The sequence below is a fragment of the Mus pahari genome, chromosome 4 (assembly GCF_900095145.1).
Source record: "Mus pahari chromosome 4, PAHARI_EIJ_v1.1, whole genome shotgun sequence".
NCBI classification, from domain to species: Eukaryota; Metazoa; Chordata; class Mammalia; order Rodentia; family Muridae; genus Mus; species Mus pahari.
Window position 1 is genome coordinate 92,535,301 of NC_034593.1, and position 13,515 is coordinate 92,548,815.

Here is a 13,515-nt window from a genome sequence, read left to right on the forward strand (position 1 = left end):
CTGGCCCTCCCAGTCTCCTTGCCGCTCCTTGGCATCCTCTCTGAGGTTCTCCTGAGCATCTATCTGTGGCTGCTCACTGTGTCTGGCAGCCAAGCAGCCTTCAGCTCCTGCTCACTCCCATCCAAAGAGTTGAGTTCCTGTCTCCCCTCCCTCGGGGCCTGCAGTAGGCTTCCCACGATGATGCAGGCTAAGCAGAAGCCATGAGCCATGGCTGCCCCCATACTCCTGTGATGATGACGTAATGCACTCCCCAACACTGGCCTCTTTCTCAGCGTAGCATGGAGTTAAGGGGTGGCTCTTTCCCCTGTGCAGTTCCTTCTGCCTCAAGCTTTCTCATCCCACTAATTCTTTGCTGCTCCATGAAATTCAACTCATTCTTCAAGGCATATATCAGAATGGGAATGGCCGCCACCTACCAGTGCCCTGTGCCTTCTATTGGTAATGTGTGCTCCTTCCCTTCGGCACACTTCCTGCATCTTATTGTGTGTCTCGCTTTATGTGATTGCCTTCCAAGTCTCAGGCATGGAACATAGCACCTGGCCTGGCTCAGACTATGGTTGGTTGTTACTAAATGTGCAGGGAAGAAAGAAGTGAATGTACAAGAAAGAAGTGAAGAGAGATAAAATGGGGGGCAAGAAGGGAATGAAGCAGGGGCACTTGTTCATTTCTTGCTTGCTTCAGCTTTCCCTGAGTATAGATACAGAATGGCTGAGTACAAAATGGGCTGAAATTAGAAGCATTGTGGCATAGGGGACATGGTGCCTACTGAGTTAAAGCTTAAGTCTAAAAAGGCCCTTGAGTCCTGGGGAAAACATCCCCTGCTGTAGGGAATGCTCACAGTAACAAAAGCCCTGTGCCTGACAGGGGGCTTGCTTCCTCTGCTCTGACTGGAATAGGGTTAGTGTGATTTTCTTGCCCCCTTGAGCAGTTTCCAGTGTGCAGCTCACCAACCACAAGGACAGCCAACATGGCGTCTCATGAGCCTGTGAGGCCTTGAGTTTTCATAAGGACTGAAGAGCTACACGGTGGCTGCCGTGCCTCCTTCCAAAGCAGAGGCTGTTCTGGCCCTGGAAAGCTCCTCGCCCACACATCCCTAACACAGCCCACAGCATTCTGGGAGGATTCCCTGCCACACAGTGATGACATTCAGCTAAGCCGTAGTTTCCTTGACCCAGAGACGAAAGCCGTGTATGTGTGGTTTGGGGTTGGGGGAATGGATGAGCAAGCATGGATTTTTTTTCCCCATTGCCCAGTGGCTCTAAATTGCAACCTCTCTTTTCATTTTCCATTATGCCTCAAACACATGTGTGCCAGAACTGGATGGATGGACTCTGTCTGGGAGGATGATCCAGACAGCAATAAATTAGAGTTTGTGTTCAGAGATTCCAAAAATGTGGTCTCGTGGTAGGGTGTCCCTGAGACCAGTCACCTCCTCCGTAGTCTGTGTGGTGGCTGCTGGTTTGGGCCCAGGGCCTCTGTCAATAGATTCTGCTTTGTATTTGGAAACGCTGTCTCTCCATTAAGGCACCATAGAGACGGGGCGGCAGGGAAGCCTGTGAGGTTCACCTCAGCGCAGCCTCATCCCAGGCGTTCCTAGGGACAGGTGTGACCAAAGACAGCACTCCTCTCAGTACACAGCAGCCAGAACCCCGAAGCTGGCACCTTCCCGAACAGGAAGATTCTCCATTTTCCATATGGGACATAAAAACCAGTATGCAACGCCTTCTCGAAAGCTATGGTTCTTAAGCCTAGAAGACGAATGCATAATTAATGTAGAACCCTTAGAAGACAGAAGGAAAACGTCACCTGTAATTCCACCCTTCAAAGATGAATACTATTATGCTGTAGCATGATTTCATCTCAGGTTTCCATGCCAGCCTGCTCTTTTTTAAAAAATGTAAAAAAAAAAATTTAAAAAAAAAAAAAAGTCTTTCAAAAGACAGCTGAACCCGTCTTTTTTTTTTTTTTTTTTTAGCTGCCCCATGAATTATCCAATTAGTGTCCTCTCTGAGGACTGGAAACCTTTAGTTATTCCCCTTGGGAGTAGACAGCTGGTAGAACTCAGCCACCCACTCCCCCCATTGAAGGCAGGCCTGCATAGTTCTGAAGACGCCAGCCACACAGGGAATTGGCCATGGGAAACGAAATGAAGAGGCGGAAAGTCCTCAAACACACAGCCAGGTAACCTCCCAAGGGCAGCACCGGGTCTCTCCCAAGCTGCCCTACGAGAGAAGGAGCCGCTTGGAAAGGCCTCTGGCCTAACCCTGACTGCATTTTTTCTTCCTACACCTCTGGTCTGCATTTCCTCCTTGGCTTCTGGCTGCAGGGTGGGTGCTCTTCTCTTTACAGATAAGAGCAGAACCTCACTGTCTGGTAAAAGGCTAGGGCCGCCCCACAGTAACTGGAAGAGGTGGCAGAAGCAGGGTGCTGTTTTCTCCATCTCTGCTGATTTTCCCATAGTGCTCCACACTCACAAAGTACCCTGTAAATAAGTGTTAATTGACTGATACAGTGCTATCTGAGTGGTGTTTGTGGGGAGAGCACCTTGGCCAGAGCCTGTGGGCCTGTGGTCAGGACAGTCCTGTGATTGACATACAGGGTTGTCAGCTTAGACATGAAGCCTGTAACAGCCTTCTGCCTCCGGAGAGGAAGCCCAGTGATGACTCTTCCAGCCACCAGCCTGCCTAGCCACTGCCTGCGCCAGCCACTCAGCCTTTCCATGAGCCACGCAGCACACAAACCAGGCCTTTTCAGAAACATACTTTTTCCTTTTTCACTTTCCTTGGAAACTCAAAATAGCAACAACAACCAAAAAACCCTCCTTCCCTGCCTGCAAAACCATGCCTGGGCAGGGGCAGGGTATCGGTCACCATGTAGCAATCAAGAAGAGGGGGTCACAGGAATCTCTGAGCAGACTTGGGATTGCATCATGGATATTTGCATGCATATAAATGCATGATTGGGAATTGCATCAGCAAGTGTAGGTGGGCCCCAGGCTGGTGTGGGTTTGTTTGTTTTTCTAATTTAGAAGGTGGCTTCCCCCAGGTCTTAGAGTTTATCTTGCTCTTGGTGACTTCCCCCCTGAGACAGTGGTCACTCACTAAGATGTTGGTGAGGAAGTCCAGAATATACCCAGCAAGAGGCAATAATGAAGGGGGCAGAGGCCTGTCAGGGAGAATGTTGGAACAGTGGTTTTCACACACACACACACACACACACACACACACACACACACACGCGAGATGGAGGAAGGGAGAACTTTCATTCCATGGGTACCAAATAACCACGGGAAGAACCAAGGGTACAGCAAAGCCTGTGATTGGACTCAGGACAGCCCAGAGCTGATCAGTCATATTAGCACCTCCGAGGGGCACCGAGCCCATGCTTTTGCCTCTAAGCCTGGTTTTTTTTCCTGGCAAGACATGAAAAGTAGGCAAGATGGTCTCTGCAGGGGGCAACCCTCTCAGCCTGGGCACCGCATGCCTGCAGCTTGCATCCGGCCTATGTCCACATCCCCCTCCATAGTCAACTCTCTGCTGTTTATCTTCCAGCTAGCTGGATCAGCCGTCATTGCCTTTGGACTATGGTTTCGATTTGGAGGTACCATGAAGGATTTATCATCAGAGGACAAGTCCCCAGAGTATTTCTATGTGGGTGAGTGACTTCAGTTCCCCTAAAGGTTGGGTCCGAGGGACAGGGGAGAGGCAAAAGCTACTGTCTAAGTCTCTGGGCCTATATATACATTTCTACTGGTACTGGGGGATGCGCCTCTGTGGCCTCTTCTTCCTCTCTCCGGGATAGAAGAAGGCCCCAGGAAAACTGATTTGTTTATTTAAAGAAGTATCAAGGAAATGTAACTAAAGTTTATCTTGAAGAGTTAGGAAACACCTTTCCTTTCTGGAGTGGCTCACCAGTCCATTCAAACTGTCGTGGGGTGGGTGGGTGGGTGGGGGGAAGCAATAAGTCATTATTTTACTTTGTGATCTGGTGTTTTAACATGGAAACAACTCAAAATGAAGAAATAACTTCAAAGTTTTGGGGTGCTAATCTCAAAATTTCTGTCAGTAGAGACTTCTAAGAGAAGGGAAGAATCCCATTGTGGAGAAAGGAGAGACTTGTCCCTGGAGAAGGGGAACAGGCAGAGGGGCAGCAGCCACACCTCCTGCCAAGAAATGGGGTGACGCAGATACAGCTGGTGCTCTTCTCGGGGGCTTTGGTCCCTCTCGTACTTTAGCCCTGCCCAGCCCTCCTATGGTGGTTCTAGCACTGTGTCTTCATCCGTACAATCCAAAGGAGGAAACAGAAATTCCACTTCACCTGTCCTCTTCCAGAAGTCTCCTCTCGCAGCCTGTTGACCAGAATTGCGTTGTATACGTACACCTAAGCCAACCTCGGCCAGAAGCGATGGCAGACGCTTTATCTCTAATTCTTGGTCCTTGGTTTCCTTGTGCCTGGTGCTTTGTTCCTACAAAAACTCTGTCCTCCCACTTCTGAGCACTGGCTGCGTCCGTGTTGTGTTTACGATCACTCGCCATGGGCTAACAGCAAGGGGGGATGTTGCTGAGGAACCAAGGCGGGTCCACCCACGCTCACGCCGCAGCACCGAGAAGAAGGACTCAGGCTCTGCTTGTGAGCTGTTTTACTGCTTTTGCTCTGCTAGGTAACACATCGATTCTCAGTCTGCTTAGCTGAAGGGTGTTTAGGCCGACAAGCCGCGGGCTACGCAAGCAGTTTGACGCCTGGCACTAGCATTAGGCTGGGTAGTATAAGGAGATCTGTAGCAATGAAAGAAGCATGTTTTACTGGAGTTAGAAGCCTACAGCTTCTGGCAGCCATTTAATCATAGCAGGGAGGAGACAGAAAGAAAGATGAGCCAAGAATGACCATGGGCTGGATTCTGACAGCATCACTGGAGTCTCTTCGATGAGTACTAGCCTGGATTTTCAGTTATGTGGCTCACTAAATTCCCATTAGATTCAAGTCCGTTGGAGTAGGTTTCTATGGATCGTCATTATAGAAAGATTTCTGACAAACATGTCACAAACATGACATGAAAAGGCGTCTCTGTGTCTCAGGCCATGTCCATCCACTTGGCTTAGCTTAAAGAGCGAAGCAGGAATGTTAGAGTAGATCAGCTGACCCTCCCACTCACCACGGGGAGCTCTGCGATTGGTAAACACCCAGCCCTGACTTTTGTCACAGTGGTCAAATACCAACAGAACACTTTAGCTTGACTAAGTTTGTTCAACATTTTTGACTTAAGAGATCACAAAGTATTTTTAGGTAAAATCCAAAACTGTACCTGTGAAACTTTACTTACACCTCAAACCAGCAACATAGACGGAACTGCCCCTGGATCACTTGCCTTTCCAGCCCCGTAGGACCACCCTCCCTCCCACTGGGTGGGAGGCTCCTTAGCTCACTGATCTGACCTGGAGAGGGACAGAGTCTCATGTAGACCAGGCTGGAATGGAACGTAATAGCTGATGACATCACTGAACCCCGATCCTCCTGCCTCCACTGGGATCTCAGGTGTGGGCCATAAATGTTCTGTGTACTTTTCTTTAGAATGTGTTTCCGAGTCATCGGCTCATACCCATTGCCCTTTGGTTAAAGATGTCCTAGACAGGCTTAGCACGTTCAAGTGGCTCTTCAAGACACCAAGCTGTAGCCAGGTGCAATGGTACCTGCCCATGGCCCCAGCTTCTTGGGAATTAAGGAGGATAACAGGCAAGGGAAGAAGAGAAGGGGAGCCACTCAGCCTAGAGCGAGGAAGCCTCCAGAAAGACACAGTGCATAGCTCTGGGTAGGCGGCAGGCAGGCTTTTTGGGATTGCCCCGTGTTTGCAAGGATGCTCTCCCTTCTAGCATTCTCCTTTTCCCTCCACAATAATGGAGTTTCTCTCTGTCCCAATGCTCTGTACCCAGTGTCCAAGGCGGACAGAGTGGTAGGCATTCGCCAAGGCAGGGAGACACGAGTGCGGGGAAATGAGGACATGGAAGGAGGTAGACAGACCAACTGCTGCCTGCTGCCTTCATTTGGTGTCCCTCTGGGCCAAGGCCAAGGCCTAGCAGCTGACCCAGGGTCTCTGTGTCCCTTGGTTGCCTAGGTGAGGAAGGAAGAGGCTGGCAAGAGTGGAGCTGGCAGGGAGAGGACCTGGGCTACTTGGGGTTTCCTAGACCTTCTCCGTTCCAGTTTCTCTCAGGGAACTCTCGGAAAAATCCCCTGCTTCTTCCTGATTCCAACGACCTGCCCCTCTGATTTCCTGTCCTGGCCCCTCCCCATGGTTTGGAAGGGTGGATGCCTCGGGGTCTTCCAGGATCACAGAGTGGGGAGTGGTCTTCTCTGCCTCAGGAAGCTGGAGCCCATGAGCTCATGTCTGTGGCCCGAGGATGTGAGCAGGTTTCTCCACTGGGGGTGCCCACACAAACAGGAGCCACTTGGCTCTGCAGTCCCAGCCTGGCTACCTCTGCCTTTCCCTATTCCATTCAGAGTCCCGGAGCCTGACTTTGATTGTGGCTGAGGTTGTGTGGAAGGAAAGTGTTCCGTTGCTAACCGTTCAGGGGCTGGCTTGCCTTTAGAAACAGTCTGACTCACTCTGGTAATATTTTTTTAACTCCATACCTGACACCGTGCTAGCTGGATAACAGAGACTACCATGTCGGGACAGTTTCTCCAAAGCCATTCTATAAGAATCAGAATAGATAATTACGCCAGAATTGCAGATCACAACCCTGAAGGAGAGAGAGGACTTAACCGTACCCAGTCTCAGCAGCCCAGAGTTCTGGACCCTGGCCTGTTTTTTTGTGGGAAACACCCAGGAAGCACCAATTTTAGAAATCTCAGGAACTCCCCTACCATTTATACATGGCAGATTTCTAGCTAAGAAATTCACTGTTCTGAGTCTCTACTGAAAATGTAGCCTGGGAGTTTGGGGTTCACACTTGGGCTGGATTCCAGTTTACCTGTTATAACTTTGCAACTTTCATTAGCTGCACCTCTGATTCTTTGGCTGTGGACTGTGGACTTGTGTAGGTGCAGGGCAAACTCAGCTAGCGGTGAGTTATGAACAAATTCTAACTCTCAGTACTCATGTACCAAGGGGACACTGAGGAAAAGCCATCTCATGGGGGAAGACGGCACGCCAGAGGAGCAGTCGGAATGGGCTTAGTCCAGCTGTCACACAGCTTCCATCAAGTAGGTTCTGGACACGTGTCAAGTGCAGAGTACAGGCATCACCTAGAGAGGGCCGAGCCACCAGGGAGTGGTACTCCCACCAGTGACGTGGATGGAGTGAGACATGTAGCACACCTGGACTACTAACTGCTACCTGGTAGCTCTTGCAGCTTTATTTAGGAAGCAGCTAACCCTTTCCTATGAACTCAGACTCATATAGATTCCTCTAAACACATAGATACAGCCAGCCCAAAGAACTGTTTCACACCCATTGGTTCAGCATCTACAAATTCAAGCAACCCCAGATCAAAGATCTTTAAAAAGAAAAAAAAAATACATCTCTTCTGAACATGGACAGACCTTTTCATGCCATTAATTCCTAAATAATAAACCCAACAACTCTAGAACATTTGTGTTATGCTAGATATGATAAGTAACCAAGAGATGATTTAGAGGATGCAGGGGGGTGTGAGTGAATTATGTGTAAATATGATGCATTTCATGAGTGGCTCATGCATCCACTGGTTGGTATGTGAGGGATCCTGGGACTATACCCCATGGAGACTGTGTGAGTGATGGCTGTAATTATGTGCTTCCAAGGGAAATTGAAAGAAAAACTTCTGCGAGCGCACACACACACACAAACACACACACACACACACACACACACACACATCAAAAAAAAAAAAAATCAGATGAGAAACCAATCATTAGCAGGTTGCATAAGACCATCTGCTGCCAAGATCACTGGCAGTGGTGAGCATGCCAATATATCCACTCCCAACAAGGATTTTTAGAAGAGTCTGTGCTGATGAGCCTTGAACGGGCCCTCCTGCTCCTTTGTTAGCTGAAGCAATGCCTCCAGAAGGGTGTGAACGCCGCTGAGGAGGAGAATGGACTCAGCAGGGAAGAAGGCATCCCTGGGTAAGCTCTGCTGGTAGCATCTCACTGGCATCACAAAGCCCAGCCCTTAAGGATAAAACGCCAGTTTCAAAGAGGAAAATAGGGACTTAAAAAACATCAGAGACATAAGGTCACATGTTTGTCTTGTGTGCTCTTTGGGAGAGAGGACTCAATGGAAGCCATTTCGGAATTAAAATGTAGTTATAAACTAATTGATCCATCAGCAGCTCTTTTTAAAACCAGACTTTAAATAAGGTATCCTTGGAAGCCTTAGGGCTTACATTGTACAGACTCATACAGCCTGATTTGGCAGGTCCAGGGAATTCGTTACATGTGGAAGTTTCCTGTCATTCTCTCCAGCTCCACAGAGAGTCTCACTTCGAACCCCGAGGACAGGCACATCCTCTCATGCAAACAGAGGCTTGCTATGGAGAGGCCTCGGGAGCAGGAGCTGCTGAGATGCTTAGGTTGTTTTGTCCATACTGGGGTGTTGCATACTGTTCAAGTGAGCACATCTCCTGATGGTTGCCAGAGAGACCTCGTGGACTGTACCCACTGGGGAGACCCTCTGTCCTAAGTTCTAAGTTCACAGGCCCCTATACACTGGAGCCTGTCTTTTCATGACATCCCTTTCCTATCTCAGACCTTCTCGGGACATGAGGCCACATCCCACTTGGCTGACCTTGGAGAGCACAGCCTAATACATATCCATTGCAATGGGGTCTCGGGATGTGCGTCTAAGTACAGATGCCTGGAGGGGTGAGGCAGTGAGACCAGGACCTGAAGACTTCAGAAAACTGTAGGAACCCACAAAGGTCCAATTCACACTAGAACAGGCCATGGTCAACAGCTGCCCGGAGTGTAGTGTATAATAGATGGAACCCACAAAGGTCCAATTCACACTAGAACAGGCCATGGTCAACAGCTGCCTGGAGTGTAGTGTATAATAGATAAGAATTTAGGGAGCTGGACCACAAGCTGTGACCCCAACTCTATCTTCACACTGGATCCAACAGCAGTTGTAGTAGTAGTGACGGGAGGCAATGACATTGTAATCAAGAAGTCAGTGTGTTAACATGGCTGTCCCTTGAGGCGTTATGGAAAGGCACTGATAGGATGTTGTCGTTGCTGCTGCCTCTACTGCTACCCCCGCTCCTTATTCAACTATCTCTGTAAGGAGTGCAGGGTGGGAATCAGGACCCTTGCCTCTGACCTCTTGTAAAATCGCAGGGATGTCAGCACAACCAGGCTGCTTTGAGGAACCAAGGAGATGATAGAAACGAAAGAGCTTTGAAAAGTGACAACATGGAACAAGATGGTGTTCAGGTGGTGGAGCCAATAACGCTGTTGTATTTAAATGGTATCAGTTCTCTTGTAACCACATCCATTCTCCCATGAAATAAATGATCCTCTTAGAGAAAGGGATTGATAGAGTTGAAACAGCAGGAAACTGTGGGGGTCCCTCCAGACTGCACAGCCTACCCTTCCCCACTTAGGAACCCACAGGTACCTTTTGGTCTGGGCTGGCTGGACTGGATGGTGAAGGAAGCAGTGTCAACAGCTTGCAACCCCATCTAGGTCTGTTCACAGCTAGGCCTGCCCACAAACCAGCTGTGAGCAACCCAGAGGAGCCCCCAGGAAGTGCCTGAATGCCAGAGTCAGGGGTTCCCCACAGGGGTGGGACCCAAGTGCCCCCCCACCACTTCCGGGTGAATAAAAATGGTTTCTGGGTGACTCATCTGACTAAAATGCAAAAGGAAAAAAACAGAGACCATTAGCCTTACTCCCAGTGAGCCAAGTGCCAGGCCCAACCCTAGCATTGTACTAACCTCTTATCTCAGGGTGAGAGAAGGAAATCAGGAGGCCTGGCCCGGGCCTCCCAGAACATTGCCTCCCAGCACATTGCCATCATTCCTCTGTGAGGAAAATCCTCCTGGGGCTTGACTTAGGAGGTGACATCTCCAAAAACTAAAGTAAGGCTCTTGCTGTTCCTTGGGAGGCAGGACAGCTTCTTGGGGAGAGCAGCGACTTGTGACCTTGGGACAAGAACTTGATTCTCTGGGGTCTAGTGCCTCTGTCTGAGAAAGGAGGTAACGATGGTGGCTCAGTACTTCACAGCCATCATGAGAGCTGCTCCAGTAAACCTGCACTTGGTGACTGTAACAGCGCCTGACAGGAACAGCCTGTCCCACACATAGCAATTGTATTAAAATTCTCAAAAGGATAGTTAACTCCTGGTTCAAACATGGTGCTGCTGATGATATTGTGGGTGTCTATTACCTTATTGTTCTCTCTCGTGGGTTGTTGATTTTGAGTTTTGTTTTGTAACATGCCCTCCTGTGTGTCCAATATCTATGGCACTGCCCTTGAAAGGAGAAAAAAAAATCACACAAAACTGATGATAGCGTGTCCTATGGTCCTGCCCTTACCCACATCCTGGCCCTGTCCCCTCCCCTGTTACCCAGCAGCTACTCTTGCCTCCCACACCCTTGGGTTCAAGTCCTTCAGTGGTGGGGGCAGCCCTTAGGTCTAGAGGACAGCGGGCTCTGGGGCTCAAGAAAAGGCTTGGGCTTGTGTCCCAGCTGTGAGGCCAGCTTCTGATTATCCCAGACGCAGTATCATTGGCCTTGTCAGGGTGGTAGTGCTTCCTCTGCACAAAGGTACACAACCCAGGATGAAGTGTTTGGACTTGAGGAGGTATATGGTAGCTATTCATTGCAACAGCTCTGGGCAGCAGGTAGAGGCAGCCTCTTCCCCTCACTGGCTGTGTCCTCAGACAGGTTGCCTGGCTTCCTTCAGGTTCAGTCTCCTGATATGTCTACTGCTACGATAGTAGATAGGATTACTTTGCTGAGTGAGCCGGTATGTATGAAGTGTAGACAATAAGTGTCACCAGTACAGGTGGCAGCAGAGTGTTCTACAGAGATGAAAGCCAGAGCCCAGCTGGTGTGGGAGGCACTGGGTTTGGTTGCCCTGTCTTCAGTCAGGCTCTGAATGCTCTCCCTGGCCTCTCATCCACAGGGCTGTATGTGCTGGTTGGCGCTGGGGCCCTGATGATGACTGTGGGTTTCTTCGGGTGCTGTGGAGCCATACGTGAGTCACAGTGTGTGCTCGGATCAGTAAGTAGGGTTTCCGGGGTGGGCCCGGGTGGATCGGCAGACTTCCCTGGAAGGAGTCAGTAGACCTAGCTCCTTTAGGATGTAAAACCTTGGCACTGGATCCTCTCTCTGGTGTCTGTTTTCTCCATCTCCTGCATGAGAATAACAATATCTTTGTTCCTGCCTCATATGGAAAATGTGAAAACAATGAGGTCATCAGAGGAAAGACGTTTGGGGAAGAGTGCTTCAGAATTGATGGTTCCTTAAGAAATAATATTTCACTGTGGATGGGGCAGCTTATAGATCCTCACAGCCAGGAAAGAACTGTTATCTACAAGGAAAGCATTTCTGGATAAGATCAATAACTTAGGCGAACATCCCTCTGGTGCCTTGTTTTAACCCCAGCTTGTGTTTGAAAATGCAACAAGCAGCCCCTGTCACCTGCTGCCCAGATGATGCTCTGAACCCTCAGGGAGGTGAGGGGCATCAGAGAGATGGCTCTGGACTTCTCTCAGGGGGCCAGAAGCAGGGTGTTCTGACCCCCTCATTTCCGGTTCCCATCAGTCTCTGGGTTCTCCATGTCTGCCTGATGCTCCTCATCTATGACTGTGTGAAATGTCTGTCTCCTCTCCCAGACATTACTTTTTCTCTAAATAAAGCTGAAAAGCTGTTTTGTTTAGCACAGAGCTGAGTTTGATCAGCAAACCTAAGACCTGGCAGAACTATATCCATAAGGATACACTCACACTCACACTCACACACACACACACTCACACACACTTTCTCTCTCACACTCACACACACGCTCTCACTCATATACACTCATACACTCTTTTCACAAACACATGCATGCACACACACACACACACACACACACACACACTTCTACTTCTCTTTCCTTCTCCTCAGAGAAACCTTCCAGATTACAATATTCACATCACACTCTTGCCCAAGCCCAAACCTCACTGGCAACCATAGTTCCTCTCTGTAGAACTTATGTGGTCAGTATTTACTGAGGGTGCTGCTGCCAATACTGTGCTATGATATGGTTTCTATGTGACTACCTAATATTCCTGTATTTGTTTTTAAGACCTCTATTCATTTACTGTATCTTCTCTGCCCAATATAAGCTTTATGATACTGGAGAGGTCAGGCTCTTGTCTACCCCTGTGTGACTAGCACAAAGGACAGAGCCTGGCACAGGACACATGCTCAATAAACAATTGTTCAGTGAAGAAGCAGACAAGTCCCACAGACGCGCTAGACAGTTGCATGGGGAGACAAAGTGGGTAAAGTCCTCCCTATTAGCAAATGCATAGCCTGACCCAGCGGCACTTCTCACAGGGAGCCTGAAGCAGGGTGCTCTGACCCCCCTCATTTCCTGTTCCCATCAGTCTCTGGGTTCTCCATGTCTGCCTGATGCTCCTCGTCTATGGCTGTGTGAAATGTCTGTTTCCTCTCCCACATGTTCTTTCATTCTCTAAATAAAGCTGGAAAAGGCTGTCTTGTGTACCACAGAGCTGAGGATGCAAATGGGCTAAATAAATTGAAAAGGTACTAAATTAATGACATTAGTGTTTTCTCTCCACAGTTTTTTACCTGTCTGCTGGTGATATTTGCTGCTGAAGTAACCACTGGAGTATTTGCATTTATAGGCAAGGATGTAGTAAGTAAGACTTAGAAGTTTTTGTGGTTGTTAAGGCAGCTTTCTTACGGCAAGTGATATAGAATACCCACCCCAAAATGTTATTAAGAAAGAAAATAGCCCCCCAAATTGTGTAAGTAGAACCTTTAACCTAGTAGTGTACGGAGCTCATCATGTATATTAGCAGTTCCTAGTTCATGTATAAACTAGTCTATGTTTGTTTGTTTAGGAATTCTGGTTTAAGATTGTTCCTAGTTCAACATGAGACAGATATTAGGTTACAGTCAAAAGAATAGGGTGAAGAAGAAGAAGAAGAAGAAGAAGAAGAAGAAGAAGAAGAAGAAGAAGAAGAAGAAGAAGAAGAAGAAGAAGAAGAAGAAGAAGAAGAAGAAGANGAAGAAGAAGAAGAAGAAGAAGAAGAAGAAGAAGAAGAAGAAGAAGAAGAAGAAGAAGAAGAAGAAGAAGAAGAAGAAGAAGAAGAAGAAGGAGAAAGAGGCCACCTTCTCATCCTTGGCCTAGGCAGGGCCTGCCCTGTTATGAGAAGCTAAATCCTGGCCTGCTGCATGCACATAGCAATCCTCAGAACCCAGAAGAGGTCATGAGGAGAGCTCACAGGGCACATGACCCTTTAGAAGGATAAGAAGGTTGTGGGGCAGAGCCTTGAGAGGGTCGTATTTCCAGTGAACTCATGTG

General features: G+C 48.6%; 1 protein-coding gene across 1 annotated transcript in view; it reads left to right on the forward strand.

Moving 5' to 3' along the window:
• Tspan2 (tetraspanin 2) overlaps window positions 1-13,515 on the forward strand; it is a 36,186-nt gene that overhangs the window by 11,918 nt on the left and 10,753 nt on the right. The window contains exons 2-4 of the mRNA XM_021195979.1: window positions 3,552-3,654; window positions 11,101-11,198; window positions 12,769-12,843. Coding sequence (XP_021051638.1) covers window positions 3,552-3,654; window positions 11,101-11,198; window positions 12,769-12,843 — 276 coding nt within the window. The remainder of the gene's footprint in view (window positions 1-3,551; window positions 3,655-11,100; window positions 11,199-12,768; window positions 12,844-13,515) is intronic.